The sequence below is a fragment of the Drosophila elegans genome, unplaced genomic scaffold (assembly GCF_018152505.1).
Source record: "Drosophila elegans isolate 14027-0461.03 unplaced genomic scaffold, ASM1815250v1 contig_814, whole genome shotgun sequence".
In the NCBI taxonomy this organism is placed as follows: domain Eukaryota; kingdom Metazoa; phylum Arthropoda; class Insecta; order Diptera; family Drosophilidae; genus Drosophila; species Drosophila elegans.
This window is the reverse complement of record NW_024546167.1, coordinates 3,677,053-3,690,258: the sequence shown is the minus strand read 5'-3', so window position 1 is coordinate 3,690,258 and position 13,206 is coordinate 3,677,053. Positions and strand designations below refer to the sequence as shown.

The 13,206-nt window shown below is 42.7% G+C and overlaps 1 protein-coding gene across 2 annotated transcripts; it reads right to left on the bottom strand.

The window, feature by feature from the left end:
* Positions 1–213: 213 nt before the first annotated feature.
* Positions 214–12,531, bottom strand: LOC108135340 (lipase 3). Of its 2 annotated transcripts, none has more exons than XM_041710458.1 (5): positions 11,761–12,531; positions 3,733–3,910; positions 3,100–3,461; positions 2,809–2,967; positions 214–1,133 (listed from the first exon to the last, which is right to left on the bottom strand). In XM_041710458.1, the coding sequence occupies exons 1-5, from the start codon at positions 11,995–11,997 to the stop codon at positions 495–497; spliced, it is 1,575 nt and encodes a 524-aa protein (XP_041566392.1). In that variant the 5' UTR covers positions 11,998–12,531; the 3' UTR covers positions 214–494. The 2 variants fall into 2 exon arrangements, with proteins under 2 accessions (XP_041566392.1, XP_017111521.1); XM_017256032.2 differs by lacking the exon at positions 11,761–12,531 and adding an exon at positions 9,748–10,514 and having other exon boundaries at positions 216–1,133.
* Between the last annotated feature and the right edge of the window lie 675 nt (positions 12,532–13,206).

Here is a 13,206-nt window from a genome sequence, read left to right as displayed (position 1 = left end):
ATTATTCCTGCTTAACAAAGGGCAATTACTTAATGCTCTAATTCATAATTTGCCTCAATCTCTCATTGGTCCTGACTTGTTTTTAATTTGTCCCATAGTTTTTTTATGTATGTTTTTTAAAGCTCCATTCAGCTTTTCAATACGTTTATCCAAACAGACAAACAAAAAATTCGCTTAAATTTTCTTAAGGTATTTCTTTTATTAAAAATTAACGTACATTAAAAATTACTCATAAATTTGTACACATAAATTAAAGTATTGAGAGTAGCACAGAAGACGGATCGAACAATTCTGGTGGAAAAAGTGGCCGTATCGAAATGGGGGCTCTCTGTGGGATGGTTGTCGGATGCATGGGATTGGATTGCGCCTGAGTGATTGCACCTGAGGTCCTCCAGCCGGAGAGCCTGGCGATGCTGCGATCGGTAGATTGTTAAAAATGTCATCACAGTCATATGAAATTGGAACGAGAAGAGCTGGGCCAGGTGTCCCTAGAGTCACGCCGGAACTTCCGTTGTGGAGGTGGTGGTCAGGACCTCATCCTCCAGCGCATCTTCCGTCGTCGTGGTGACTGTCGTGGTCGGAGCTGCCATGGTAGTCGCCCTGCCGATCATCTCCAGTCCCAATCCGTGCGGCAGGTGGACATTGGGCGGCAGGCCCTCCATCATATGCTGCTGCATCTGCTGGCGAAGCTGCTGGCGCTGCAGCTGCATGGCCAGGTAGTTGGCCAAATTGGCGGTCAACTTGGCCCTGTGGTTCTCCACCCGTCGCACATTCCGAACCAGACGGTTATACACCAGTGGCTTCACATCGATGGCCCAGAGGAAGTCGAGGTGGTTGAACCGCTCCATGGGCACCAGGTACTTGTCGATCACATTGGGCAGCTCCCGTGCCAAGCGGTCCACTCCCGTGGTGGATACGAGCAGATCGTTCACGGAGTAGTACAGCGCCACCGGCACCTTGACCCTGGACAGGTCGTAGTCCGGCGGAGTCATCCGGTTGTACTCCAGCTGGTTGCGCAAATACCCGCGGTCGAATTTCCGGAAGTGGCCCGACTTCATCAGCTGGCCAAAGTGCTCCAGCTGCTTGATGGAGGCTCCCGAGGGCGTGTGGCTCAGCATCACGGGCAGCATTGTCTAAGAAAGAAAGAGTAATATTTTGTTTAATATTCGATCTTAAAAAAAACTAATAGTTAAGGATCCGCTGAAGATGAAATCGACAACAAAAATGTATACTGTTGAATGGTGCAATGGTGAATGGTGTAAACCAAAAGTAAAGACTTAGAAAATAAATAAAATTAATTTATAGTTCAACGTCAACCTTTCTTTAAAACCTTGCTTAATAATATGCTCTTGCTTATTTTGTAGGGTTTTGAATATCCCACAGTTGTTGAAGAGTTCATTTTCCGAGTGCACGATTACCCATTCTGCATCCTACACCTGTTTCTTGCACAATGTAACAACGGCGTACCATGTTTCGAGGGCCCAGCATGGCATTATCGCCCTATATTACTCATGTTGGGAAATTGGGGAGGTGCACTGGGGGTCCAGGTTCACGTTGTTGGGCCAGAGAATCGCGCCTAATTTGCATGCATTGTCGCTTGTTGTCGGTGCTCCGGCATCCCAACATCCCGAAATCCCGACCGTGCCAGTTAATTATGCCAATTTCAAACAAGGCCGACGAGAACGACCAGAAGATCCCGCCCACTCTTGGCGGCCGTTGACATAATAGATAATGACACCCTTTCAATGCCAGATACCAGTCCGGGTCATGCCCCCACATCCCCCTGCTCTCCATTGCCAAACACTCGCATGTTGTTCGAGTAATTTAAGCCGGCCGCACTTTGTGGGCCATAATTTTGAATCTGCGGGTGTTTGGCTTGCGGTCGATTATCGGGCAAAGTTTTGCCAGGGCGTTGAGCATATTTAATGCAAACATCGTGGCCGCTTGGGGGATTAAGATAGTGTTTAATTACGTTTAACCCATCGATAATTGCAGTCCCGAATTACTATTACTGCGTGTGCCTATTTGCATTCCGCAAAGGTTTAAGGTACTTTGCTTCCCCAAAAACGAAGGTAAAGTTCGCCTGCAGAGCTGATTTTACCTCACAAACGGTCGTGAGCAATTAAGGACATGGGGCCCAAACTGAAATGCAAACCATCCCGACCGACAATCGAGTTGAGGCGGGTTAATTAAGTGCCAACTTAATAAAGACAATCGAAGGGGACACCCAAATCGATGCCTCTCCCACTCATTCTGCCTAACAAGTCACGCGAAATCGTGGCCCAAACATACCCGACATCCAATCCCAGTCAGGATTCTCCATATCAGTTTCAACACACTGCGAGAAATACACGGAATAAAATGTTAAGAGAAAAAATAAATTGATTCTGATAACTATTATGATTTGCACTTTAAAAATTAACGCCGAAACAAAAATAAAAGAAAAACAAACACGGATAATGAAGTTTTTTGATAACAACTTCTAATTTTAAGCTATGGGATTTTTGATTTTAAGGAATTAACTCGAACTTTATTGACGCCACTGTTATTTGAATTTTTAAATCTTAAGAAATATCCATTATATTTCAAACATTGATGTAAATCTAGTTGAAATACCAAGTTGGCTAACTTTTTTGATAAAGTTCATATAATAAAACATATTTAGAAAAAGAAAAAATAAGTCTTGGTTTTCAGAACCCAAAACCGTAAAACTATGGTAGGTCTGGGCTTTTCGGATGTTTATCCATAATTTCATAATTATTTACCAAAATATAACAGTGCCCCTTTTGGCACAGTGCACTCGCTTACTTTGTTCAGCTGTTCGGAGTTGTAGCCGGCGACCAAAAACAGGATATTCGAGCAGACGTCCTGCGTCATGGCGTTGTCGTGGCACACAACCTGGCTGTGGTCCACTAGGAATTTTGTGTTGGGCATGAATTCCGTGATGCGCAGCATTCGTGTGGCGGCCTGCAACAAAAACGGCATCACAAGTGGAAATACGGAATGGGAAATGGAAATGGAAAACGGATCCGGCCGCAGCTGCCATTCCCAATCCAAGCCAGAGCCAAAGCCAAAGCCAAAGCCAAAACCCACACCCACCGTGAGAAAGTCGAGGAATAGCACAAGGGTGCGGAAGAGGGGGCTCTTCATGTCGTGGATGTAGGCGATGGGGGCCAGGGCGTGCATCGAGGTTATCTTCTGGGTGTAGGCGGGCTGCTCGGAGCACAGGACCCAGAAAATGGCCGTTCCCTGCGAGTGGCCGATGTAGTGGACCTGCTCGTATCCCGTCTTGCTCAGGATGTAGTCAATGTTGGCCGGCAGGTCGTACTTGCCCATCTCGTGGAAGGTGAAGTCCCAGAATTCCTGGTAGTCGCTGTTTAGGCTGGTGTGGTTCTTAGAGTACCGGTTGCCCCGTGAGTTGCCCATCCACACATCGTAGCCCAGATCGGACAGCATGTAGCCTGGTGGACAAATGAAATAAATCAGTAAGATTCTAAGAAAATACCTCATAAGAATTAAATTATATATCCATGCTGAGAAAGTACTGCAAGGCCTTACAATCTTTTCTTCTTTTGAAAATTAGAAAAATCATTCGCTTAGTGAAGTCTAGTTTTATTAAGTTTGCTAAGTTTACCAAGTCAAAAGAAAATTAAAAAGTTATTTATTTGCAAGTGCATTAAGTCCTTGGGCGTTAATTGCCTGCATCTATGCTAAACTTTCTTAAAAACTTACCTAATCCGGACTTGGGTCCCATGAGCACCCACGTGGCCGAGGTATCCAGGATGCCGTGCATCAGCAGAACCGGCTGCGCTCCCTTCTTGGGTATCCGGTGCATTTCCAGGATATAGCCGTCCTTTGTCACCACTGTGTGGGTCTCCGACGGATATCCATATTTGCGTATTAATTTGGGCTGTACGAACGCAGAAAAAACGGAACCATATTCGACGGAGAGAGAGAAAGGTGTTAGAAGTGCAAATCATGGTAGTGTGAAATTGAGTTGCCTTGGTCCATGTTTTTATTTCCACCTGCCCTCACCGCTCTTCGTTTTTACCCCATTAATTTGCATAGTTCAGATGGAAGAGCAGGTGGAATGGACCAGAGCAGCGTCATCCCCATCGTCATCAAGGGGCATTCGTCTGGCCTTAGCCACAGTCATTTGCACTAATGAATTTTAATTTGTGGCATCAACAAGTTAACAAAGTTACCAGCCAAGCTGCTGCGGTAAATTGCTCGTGGAGTGGCACTGAATAATCTTGGTATTCCATCTCAGAAATGGAATAAGCTGTATAAAGTGCGGTCAGAGTATTTAACAGCCGAACAGAGTATTTAATCCAAACAATTTTTACTGACAAGGGTCGATACAGAACCATATAGAATTTCTTTATTGACACCGCTGAAAACCAAAGTATCAGCGAAACTATAAAGCATTATCAACATTGGGAATGCTTTATTCGAACTCCAAATTCCAAACTACAAAACCCACGCGGCCCTCCTTAAAAGTACATCGCCATAGTTTAACCCAGTCACGTATCAAGCATACGCACTGTATGACAGCATACTTTTCTTCCTGCTGGCAAATGAATTTATAGGTTTTTCAGGCATTCGTGATGCGTTTGATAAGTCAGGGCGATTATGTAAGCCGCTCGGGTAGTGGGTGGCCGAAAGAAAAACCCATAACACCCCAAAAATCATTGTTGAAATTAAGTTATAAACACGCGATTACCCAAATTTCAAACTAACAAACAAACCGGCCGCGCGAGTGAGAAAACTACAGAAATAGACTCTCTGCGAGCCGACTGGCATTTTAATTAACCTTGGCAGCGAATAGCCCCCACTGTTGTTGGCCACAAAATAATATAAACACTGCAATTGGCCAATTGACTTGCCGGCTGGTTGGACAACACGAGGAAGTGGTACGCAAAGTAAGCCAGCGAAATGTTTTTTCCTGCTCCATTTCTGCATGTTTTGTTTTCGGCCGATTTAGCCCAATGCTAGAGCATTAATTTGGCTTATTTTTTTGCTTTTATTTATCTTTTCGGCAATTTCCTTGCCTTTTGTCTTGCGTAAGAGCCTGTCTTTGTTCGAGCTGCTCAAAAAGAATGAATGAACGTGCGAACGAGGTGCAGAGAAGCCGCAGAAAGTGACTTGGCCAAGCCCCGAAAATTGCAACAGCTGCTGCCGATGCTACCCGGCGAAGTTTTTGTTTTTCTTGGCTTGACACATATTGACACACATTTTGCGACATAGCCGGCCAATATTTGCGCAGAGCCGATGCTTAAAATGCGTTGCAAAGATGCTCAAAATGCAACAAAGTGCGGACGGCAGCTGGATTTTCCCGCCCAGCGCAGTGTTAGCCAATCTCGGAAAGTTTTGAAATTCACCCGAGGCGTCACATGTTTGGTAATAAAAGTTTTAGCAACATTTATCTGTTGACGACGAAAAATAACTAAAGCTGCAATTTATTAAATTAATTGTACGTATAATACTCATATTTATCTTGGCTCATTGAAGAAACTAGTTTTTGCAAATATGTTTCGTAAAATTTGTACTTTGGATCACAAAAAATTGGTTTTGTTATAAAATAAATATTATCTTTGATTTCATATTATATGCTTTTATTCATTCCCACAGAAAACCTAAATAAACTCATTTGTTGAATAAACTGTGTGTTAACAGTAAGACAATAGTACAACAATATGGAAATGTTTGATTTAACGCCAATTTAAAAGGGCCCAATAAAGAAATCAAATAAATTGCCGGGCAAACAATGTGCGCAAACGTTGGAAAAACTATAATTAAATAAATACGGTGGGTTTAGCCACTCACTGTAAAAGTAAATGTTCAACTACACTGATTTCGACCTGGGGCAATGCAAAAATGGATTGTGACTGTTTGTCGATGGGCGCCATAATTTCTATGGGTTTCTTTTTCCATATGTTTACTGTTTCGCTAACTGAACTTTTCGTTCATTCGGCTGAAAGCCGCAAAAAACTTCATTAGCACCTACAATATCGTCTTGAGATGCGATTAACATAATGTTCATCATGACCCACTAATTTGTGTGTTTGCCTGCCTCCGGTTTGTGTCCATGCTAATTGGCACTGCGGTGTGTGCTTGATGGTACAGTGAGCATTGGCATGAAGAAACTCGCTATATGAAATATAAGAAACGCCGTGCGAATAACAGCGGTCCCACATATATTTAAATTTAATATTACTCATTGTTTTCTTACTTCATTTGCCTTAAGCAGTAAGTACTGTACATCAAGTGTTGCATGGGCCTTTGGATATGCATGGGCTTCCATGTTTTCTTTTGCTTTGATTTTTTTCCACTAAAATTCAATGCAAATTTGGTAGTGTCAACCTTTGGGGGACTCTTTTAAGGGGCTTTGTGGCGCGCCTTTGATTAATTTGCATACAACACCTTTGCCGGTCGAACTTGAGTCGAGCTTGTCATGGATTTTGTGGATTTATTTTGAAGAAGACCCAGTCGGAGCCACAAGCCACTCTTGAGTTCGCCGGATGGATGGATAGCCACTTCGAGACCATCGCTCATTTTGTAACTGACCTTGATATTGACTTCGACTTTTATCACAGTCATTATAATGAGTGCCGGTCGAAACGTCTCGATGTCATCGAAGTCGACCCCAACCAGTTTTCCCCCTCTTCGTCTGCTGGTTGCATTTTCTGTGCCGCTGTGCTGGCTTTATTCCGCCGCCGACTGACATCGTTTTAATGACATCGAAAACTTAGAGGTTAATCACATTTGAACTCTGCTCTCAAGATGACTGATCAAGTGGAGCAACGGCTTCAATAATATGCAAATTACTTCGATCGATTAGGGCAGCAAGAACACCAATAAATGGATATCAATTGATGATGATTAGAGGAGTGGTTTGAATTTAAACGAGAATAGTTATTTATTCATTTGAAATTATTAGTACTATTTGGAAAGTAAAGTTTTAGCTTGAATTCGGGGTACTATAATTTAGTTAATTTTAAATTGGTGTGCCCTTTTAAAACTCATTACAACACCTAGGCGTAATCAGTCCAAATAACATCGATTTACCAATCCTTGGCAAGCGAAGACTAAAAGAAAAGACAATGCGGAAATCTTTAAATTCAAATTAAGGCAAAAACGAGACAGTTTTATGCAAAACAAAAGCGAAAAATATCCAGAGCCAAGTCGAATGCCGAAACTATTTCCTTATTATTGCGAGGCAAAGCCTTGGGCTTTCTTCGTTGACATTTAAGTGGGTGAGTTGAGGGGGTGGAAGTGGACGGTGGGTGGTGGGCGGAAGGCAGGCAGACTGCTAACCCATATTTCAAAGTCAGTCAAGCGCTGTGGACGTGGACAGGTTAGCCTAATTGCACGTTGATGATTGTGTAGCGTTGACAATTTCAATTTGTTATTGTCAGCGAAGAGAGGTGTCCCCCAAGTTATATACAGATATAAACGTATCTGGCCATCTCCCAACCCCCGATTATGCAAGTTGGCAACGTGCAGAAATTGTAACTGACTTGTGAGGCTTGGAGTTTTATTCCGACTTTAGTTACATTGCAGACACGCGCCTGTGAACGCGTTCGAAAGCCCAGCCATGACTTTGCATAAGATCCACTTGAAAAGTACGGCGGCACTTGTGTTGACAATACGCCAGGTACACTACAGACTATACACTGTACATCACACACTATATGTCTCCCTTTATAAGTTTCTGGGTCTGCGCAACAACTTGAATCACGTAAATCGCATAAAAACGTTACGTTATCGTGGCCAAATGTATACTTGAGCACTTGTTAATAACTCTTTTCCTTCGACTTTGGCGTGGTTTATTGGCTCTGTTCATTTTCGCCTCGCTGTTTGTTGACCCCACCCTAAAAGCGATTGGGTAATCTTCAGCTTGGTGTGATCTTTGATATTTGGCTGGCAAAATATGAAATGCAAATTTATGCCCTCGAGATATGTGGTTTTTGGAAACCCACGGAAAACCTGCGGCTTACACTTACAATTGTGTGAGCAAACGCCCAATTAAAATGTTGATCTAATTGCTGGTCACGTGAGCATTGTAAATGAGCTCAAGGTCAATACCTACGGCTATCAATTCTAAAAAACCGAACTCATTTGGTGTCTGTGACTGCCATAAAATGCTTATTTTGTATTGGATCCATTTCGACCAAGGCTACGCCCGGCTTTGGTATTGTTGTAAGTGGGGTTTAAAATTATAAACAAATAAATATCAAACCTGATTCGATTTCTCCAAACTGGAAGCCCTCTTATGCAGTTTTATCGTGGCAACGATTATTCTGTCACCGATAAAGCCATACACTTTCGTGTTACTTCACAGCTGTATTGCAGGCTCGTAAACCTTTTAATTAGCTTCAACTCTAGAAATAAATTCATCAGTTACGTACTCGCAGCTCGCAGGTAGCGCACTCACTGGAGTTAGACATGATTAACGCCATAAAAAGGCTACGAAATGTACACAAGTTACGGCAGCTCCCCTTTCTCTTCGAAAAACAAAGGGAAGTCGGTGGAAAGTGCAGTGGCAACTGCAGTGGATCACGGCAGGTGACCATTACCAAGTGCCGCCAGACGGCTCGATTGAAATTGGTAATAGTTCTCGGACAGCACACGAAACTCGTACTTCGAGTCAACGAACCCTGAGAACGGAAACTTTCTTTCGCTGGTGAGCAGTGAAAAGTGTAAATTTATATGACACACAAAAATGGTTTGACCAAGTAAATGCCAAAATAGAACGCGATTGGGGCCCCTCGTAAAGCTCCTAAAAACAGTTATGAAAATAAAGCAAAACCGACGTGGAAAACCAATGTCAATGTAAGATGGGAACTCAAGCGTGGAGTATTGACCGACTTGGGATAAGTCTATACATCAAAGATACTCTCATAAAAAGTTTTTGTAGGTACCAGTTAGAAATTAAATCCATGCCTAGTATATATTTTGAGTTCAATATATTTGAAGATTCCGTTTTGTATATTGACACTTACACTAAGAACCTTTAATACGTACATTCCTATTGCTAATGATAGCAAAAAAAATTATTAAATAGTTTCACTTTTCAACATTTTATAAACAAAACGCACACAAATGTCAGTTTGTACCTCAGCCCATTACCAAAAGCACGTACGTTTTGTACAGTTTGGGTAATGATAGTGGTTAATAATCGTTAATATTAATAGCTCTACATTGTTGCGAATTATTTGATTTCGTAGTTTGATATTATCACCATTACAACATTTAATGCATTCACATTTATTTAATAAAATGTACTTTAAATGAAAAAAAAAACGAATATAAAAAACTAAGAAGTGAAAAATCAAAATAAATCAAAATCCGATATGCGTAACACGGTAATAAATTTAATTGTCTTTTGTTGCTACTGGATGTCATTTCATCCTAGTGTTTATACCTATGCAACTACAATATAAGCAAACAAAATATTTTATTTTTTTATACAACACAAAATATTGCAAATTTTAAAGCAAAGAGCTTAAAGACAACTTCAAGCGAACTAAGTTTCAATTGAGGGTTTGGCTTATAGAAACTTCTCTCTTTCAACCAAACGAATATTCGTTTAAAGAATTTGGCTTAATAAGAAATATTTGTAGTGCCACAGACTTATGTTTACACAAAGGAACCCTGAAGTCAGATCGCGTAAAAACGCCTTAGGGGATCCCAAAGGATCTGATATCTCAAATATTCCCGTGTTTTCCACCCTTCAGGTCTCACCGTGATGAGGGAGGCGTCCTCGAGGACGTCGGACTTGAGGTTCCGTCCGCCGCCGGCCAGATTGGCGTTGCTCGACAGCAGCACGGAGTTGAGCAGGTTCTTGAAGCTCAGCGAGGTGTAGCTGAAGGGCGAGAGGAGCGTGAAGGCGCCGGCCCGGCCGCACACCTGCATGGCCACGAGGCAGTGCAGCAGCAGGGTCATCAGCAGGCGACCTCTGACCTCGACGGTGGGCCGCATCGGAAGGCCGCTGTCCCAATCCAAATCCAAATCCAAATCCAAATGAGGCACTCACAGCGACACTCACTTCGACACTCGACACTCGAACACTCACTCGCCAGCCGACTCACGCTCAGGCGGACACACAAAATGGGGCAAATTGGCAAATGCAACAGTTGCTTGCACTTAAGCGTAACGGTTACGTCGCCACTATCTTTTTTCTCCCGCTTTCGTCACTCTCTTGGCAGTTACGTGTGGCGTCTTGGCACTCCGATTGACTCGGCGGATTGGTATCCTTCGGATCGACTACCCACTACCGACTACAGACTACCGACTACCGACTGGATGATAGCAATGGAAACTATTCCCGCGGAGAGCACGGTGCAGGAACGGGTATTTCGGACTCGATCTTATGGGTCTGCGCGTGGCCAGCTAATTGCGGTGGCTTGAACAACCGTCTGGATTGGGATTCGTTGATCAACTGGCCGTTTCGTAGGCAGAATGGCCTGAGCTAGGCTCGAGTTTCAGCCTCGATCTGCGGGCCAACTTGTTTGAGCCGGCGCTTGTGGATCGCGAGCTTGTGGAAGGTGAGTATGAGCAAGCAGGTAAAGTGCGGATTTAAAGCGGTCTACAGCTGATATCAAGCTGCCTGAAAGTCATACAAGTGTTATTTATACGCCACTAGTGCTTGTGTTTTGTTTTGAGATGCACTGAGAATATACAAAAATTTCGCTGGTGAGCAGTGAAAAGTGTAAATTTATATGACACACAAAAATGGTTTGACCAAGTAAATGCCAGAATAGAACGCGATTGGGGCCCCTCGTAAAGCTCCTAAAAACAGTTATGAAAATAAAGCAAAACCGACGTGGAAAACCAATGTCAATGTAAGATGGGAACTCAAGCGTGGAGTATTGACCGACTTGGGATAAGTCTATACATCAAAGATACTCTCATAAAAAAGTTTTTGTAGGTACCAGTTAGAAATTAAATCCATGCCTAGTATATATTTTGAGTTCAATATATTTGAAGATTCCGTTTTGTATATTGACACTTACACTAAGAACCTTTAATACGTACATTCCTATTGCTAATGATAGCAAAAAAAATTATTAAATAGTTTCACTTTTCAACATTTTATAAACAAAACGCACACAAATGTCAGTTTGTACCTCAGCCCATTACCAAAAGCACGTACGTTTTGTACAGTTTGGGTAATGATAGTGGTTAATAATCGTTAATATTAATAGCTCTACATTGTTGCGAATTATTTGATTTCGTAGTTTGATATTATCACCATTACAACATTTAATGCATTCACATTTATTTAATAAAATGTACTTTAAATGAAAAAAAAAACGAATATAAAAAACTAAGAAGTGAAAAATCAAAATAAATCAAAATCCGATATGCGTAACACGGTAATAAATTTAATTGTCTTTTGTTGCTACTGGATGTCATTTCATCCTAGTGTTTATACCTATGCAACTACAATATAAGCAAACAAAATATTTTATTTTTTTATACAACACAAAATATTGCAAATTTTAAAGCAAAGAGCTTAAAGACAACTTCAAGCGAACTAAGTTTCAATTGAGGGTTTGGCTTATAGAAACTTCTCTCTTTCAACCAAACGAATATTCGTTTAAAGAATTTGGCTTAATAAGAAATATTTGTAGTGCCACAGACTTATGTTTACACAAAGGAACCCTGAAGTCAGATCGCGTAAAAACGCCTTAGGGGATCCCAAAGGATCTGATATCTCAAATATTCCCGTGTTTTCCACCCTTCAGGTCTCACCGTGATGAGGGAGGCGTCCTCGAGGACGTCGGACTTGAGGTTCCGTCCGCCGCCGGCCAGATTGGCGTTGCTCGACAGCAGCACGGAGTTGAGCAGGTTCTTGAAGCTCAGCGAGGTGTAGCTGAAGGGCGAGAGGAGCGTGAAGGCGCCGGCCCGGCCGCACACCTGCATGGCCACGAGGCAGTGCAGCAGCAGGGTCATCAGCAGGCGACCTCTGACCTCGACGGTGGGCCGCATCGGAAGGCCGCTGTCCCAATCCAAATCCAAATCCAAATCCAAATGAGGCACTCACAGCGACACTCACTTCGACACTCGACACTCGAACACTCACTCGCCAGCCGACTCACGCTCAGGCGGACACACAAAATGGGGCAAATTGGCAAATGCAACAGTTGCTTGCACTTAAGCGTAACGGTTACGTCGCCACTATCTTTTTTCTCCCGCTTTCGTCACTCTCTTGGCAGTTACGTGTGGCGTCTTGGCACTCCGATTGACTCGGCGGATTGGTATCCTTCGGATCGACTACCCACTACCGACTACAGACTACCGACTACCGACTGGATGATAGCAATGGAAACTATTCCCGCGGAGAGCACGGTGCAGGAACGGGTATTTCGGACTCGATCTTATGGGTCTGCGCGTGGCCAGCTAATTGCGGTGGCTTGAACAACCGTCTGGATTGGGATTCGTTGATCAACTGGCCGTTTCGTAGGCAGAATGGCCTGAGCTAGGCTCGAGTTTCAGCCTCGATCTGCGGGCCAACTTGTTTGAGCCGGCGCTTGTGGATCGCGAGCTTGTGGAAGGTGAGTATGAGCAAGCAGGTAAAGTGCGGATTTAAAGCGGTCTACAGCTGATATCAAGCTGCCTGAAAGTCATACAAGTGTTATTTATACGCCACTAGTGCTTGTGTTTTGTTTTGAGATGCACTGAGAATATACAAAAATTTTAGTGGTAAAAACACAAGCGAGGGTGTTTTTGTATAAGAAAGCTTAAAATATGTTTAAAATAAAAACTAGAAAACACTTGTTGATTTAAACAAAATAAGTTTTATATATTATTATATATAGTAAACTATGCGTAACATTTATAGATTTGTTGTTTATGTTTCTGTAAATAAGGTAAACAAAATAACCCTTAGGTTTTTCAAAAACCATAAATACCTTAAGCTAACAACAAATCAAAGGAAAGAAATCATACAGTGTAAAGAAGCCTTTAAATATCACAGAAAAATACCACAAAATATTTTAATATTTTAAATTCTCTAAAAAATATTAAATGACTTTTTGTCTCTGTGTGCACATTTTGCCGACCTAGCTCAACTCCCTCGGATTAGTCAGCTGATCGAGCCGACATGTTCGACGCCCCCAATGCAACCGACAGCCCACATCTCTCCTTCCCCCTCCCGCCGCCAACCAAACTCAGAGTTTGGCGCGTGCCGATCGAGTT

Excerpts from the sequence above, each read along its gene's own strand:
- LOC108135340 (XM_041710458.1), bottom strand. The coding sequence starts at position 11,997 with ATGCGGCCCACCGTCGAGGTCAGAGGTCGCCTGCTGATGACCCTGCTG. Across the intron at positions 3,462-3,732 it reads GGGACCCAAGTCCGGATTAG|GCTACATGCTGTCCGATCTG; the intron begins GTAAGTTTTTAA and ends TTTGTCCACCAG. Across the intron at positions 2,968-3,099 it reads TATTCCTCGACTTTCTCACG|GCCGCCACACGAATGCTGCG; the intron begins GTGGGTGTGGGT and ends TTTTTGTTGCAG.